The 2,088-nt window shown below is 34.2% G+C and overlaps 1 protein-coding gene across 1 annotated transcript in view; it reads right to left on the bottom strand.

The window, feature by feature from the left end:
- Window positions 1–2,088, bottom strand: part of lama4 (laminin, alpha 4) — a 58,043-nt gene that overhangs the window by 1,824 nt on the left and 54,131 nt on the right. Inside the window, exons 38-39 of the mRNA XM_016462796.1 lie at window positions 1,096–1,189; window positions 479–598 (exon numbers count right to left, since the gene is read on the bottom strand). Coding sequence (XP_016318282.1) covers window positions 479–598; window positions 1,096–1,189 — 214 coding nt within the window. The remainder of the gene's footprint in view (window positions 1–478; window positions 599–1,095; window positions 1,190–2,088) is intronic.

Raw genomic sequence — 2,088 nt, forward strand, 5'->3', positions numbered from 1 at the left:
GAGATGCATAAGCTCAATGATCAAAAACCTGTGCTAACTGAAAGAAAACAAGCTGACAAAATGACTGAATCCAATATCTGGTTTTAATATAGCATAATGACAGATATACAAGCAGATTTACAGGCCGGTCAAGAACTGGCCAAGAACGATCTACAGTTAAACAACCACAATTTTTGTTTTGATAGTTACAGCTCTAAAGTCTGACTGGATGAGCCAAAATTGATCCACTTTATATTAATTTAAATTTAAATGCATCATTTGATACATTGCACTTATTGTGTATTTACATGTTTTTAACTTGTAATTATATTTTTAAGAATGCCTAAATGTAATTACTGTACATCACCAATACAAATTTTATGTTGGCTTGAAAAAGCCTGAGCAAAAACTCTGAATTAGTTTCTAAGGTCATCCAGACAGACAGACAAACACAGACAATAACATAGACAACAGACAGACAGACATAGATATGACTGACCTGGGGCTCCTCCAATAAACACTGGAGAGCTGCTGTTCTGTGCTGTTTCACGCACAGGCCCCACAACATGATTCACCTCTGAATCCACATCCAGCTGCACCACGTTACCATCTCTGATCACTGCAAAACACAGCAAAGCTTAATGACAGCACTGCACATGATGAAGGGCCTTTGCTGCCTCACTGCCCAATTAGTCAATGACCTAACAGGATTCCATAACATCATGCCATAATTATCTATAACAAGTTCAAGTGAGTCCTACTGTATATACACATGTGTGTAGCCATCATTTCAGAATAAATACATACATACATAAATAAATAAAACTTTTTTTCCTGACTTTTGTCTAACTGACAGGCTTTACTTTTTCGTATATGTTTTAATTGGCTAAGAAATCAAATACACTGCTAGACAATAACCAATTATTTTTATTCTATAATATTTTTCCTATATTTTCCTAATTACAATTGGTAATTAATGATTGGTTTATACAAGCACATAATAAGGCAGAAATGTTTATATACTGTAATAAATGTTATGTCAATTAGCACTGCATTATTCCTGCACGTCATACTAGTTCTAACAGTAAAAAACTTGTATGGGTTTTAGGTCTCTACCTGTGATTTTGTGCCAGTTTCCATCACAGATTTCTTGTCTAGGAGACACGTAGGTGGAGAACTCATGGATACCATTATTCACCACAACAACCACCTACAAAACCCCATCAAAACAAACACATTGACTTCACTGTTCCTATTAAATATCTCTCTCATGAAAACAAGCAAGAAGACAAATGCATGCACAGGAAAACATTATGAAGCTTTTGCATTGCATTCTCTAAGCTCTGATTTTTGGTTACTGCTGTTTGATCAAACAAGTATGACAGCATAGAAATCATTCTGAGATTTCTATGAACACTGCAAGATTCAGTAAAATGTGCTTATGAATTATATCGAAATGTTTATATGATGCTTAAAAAAACAAGAAATAGTTTAGTTGTGCAGTAACATAAGTACAGATTGTGGTGAATTAATTCAAATTTAGGCAAAAACGTATCACAGTCAAGTGAAAAGAGAAAAGCCTCATTTGAAAAGTTGCATCACTTTGATACTGTAAACAGTAGTTAGTTAATAGTCACGATATCAAAATAAAAATGTATTGTTAATAACTTTGGGGGAAAAAAATGACAATAGGTGTCCTTACTGATCATGACTGACATTTAGGAATGAGGGTTGAAAAAGGTTTTGAAAAGACAAAAAGATGTCCGCTTTATTGTACTGAATGTGCACGGTTACTTACAGTCTTAAAAGTATATTTTTAATGAGCTGTACTTGCAGATAATATAATATTAATGAAATAAAAATATTCTTAATTGTACTTTTTTTTTAAAGGGGTGGTTCACTGGGTTTTTTCTAGGCTTGATTGTGGTTATGGGGTGCAGTCTAACATGTGTTAATGCTTTGTTCCATGTTTAATGCTTCTCATAGCTGTGTGAAAATAAGTGTATAATTGTAATAAGTGTATAATTGTAACAGTTCGTTGTTCGAGGTGAGCTCAATGAGAGAGAGAGAGAGAGAGAGAGATGCAGAGCATGTGCAGAGCAGGGCGAG

This window comes from Sinocyclocheilus anshuiensis, unplaced genomic scaffold, assembly GCF_001515605.1.
Source record: "Sinocyclocheilus anshuiensis isolate Anshui unplaced genomic scaffold, SAMN03320099.WGS_v1.1 scaffold937, whole genome shotgun sequence".
Lineage (NCBI taxonomy): Eukaryota > Metazoa > Chordata > Actinopteri > Cypriniformes > Cyprinidae > Sinocyclocheilus > Sinocyclocheilus anshuiensis.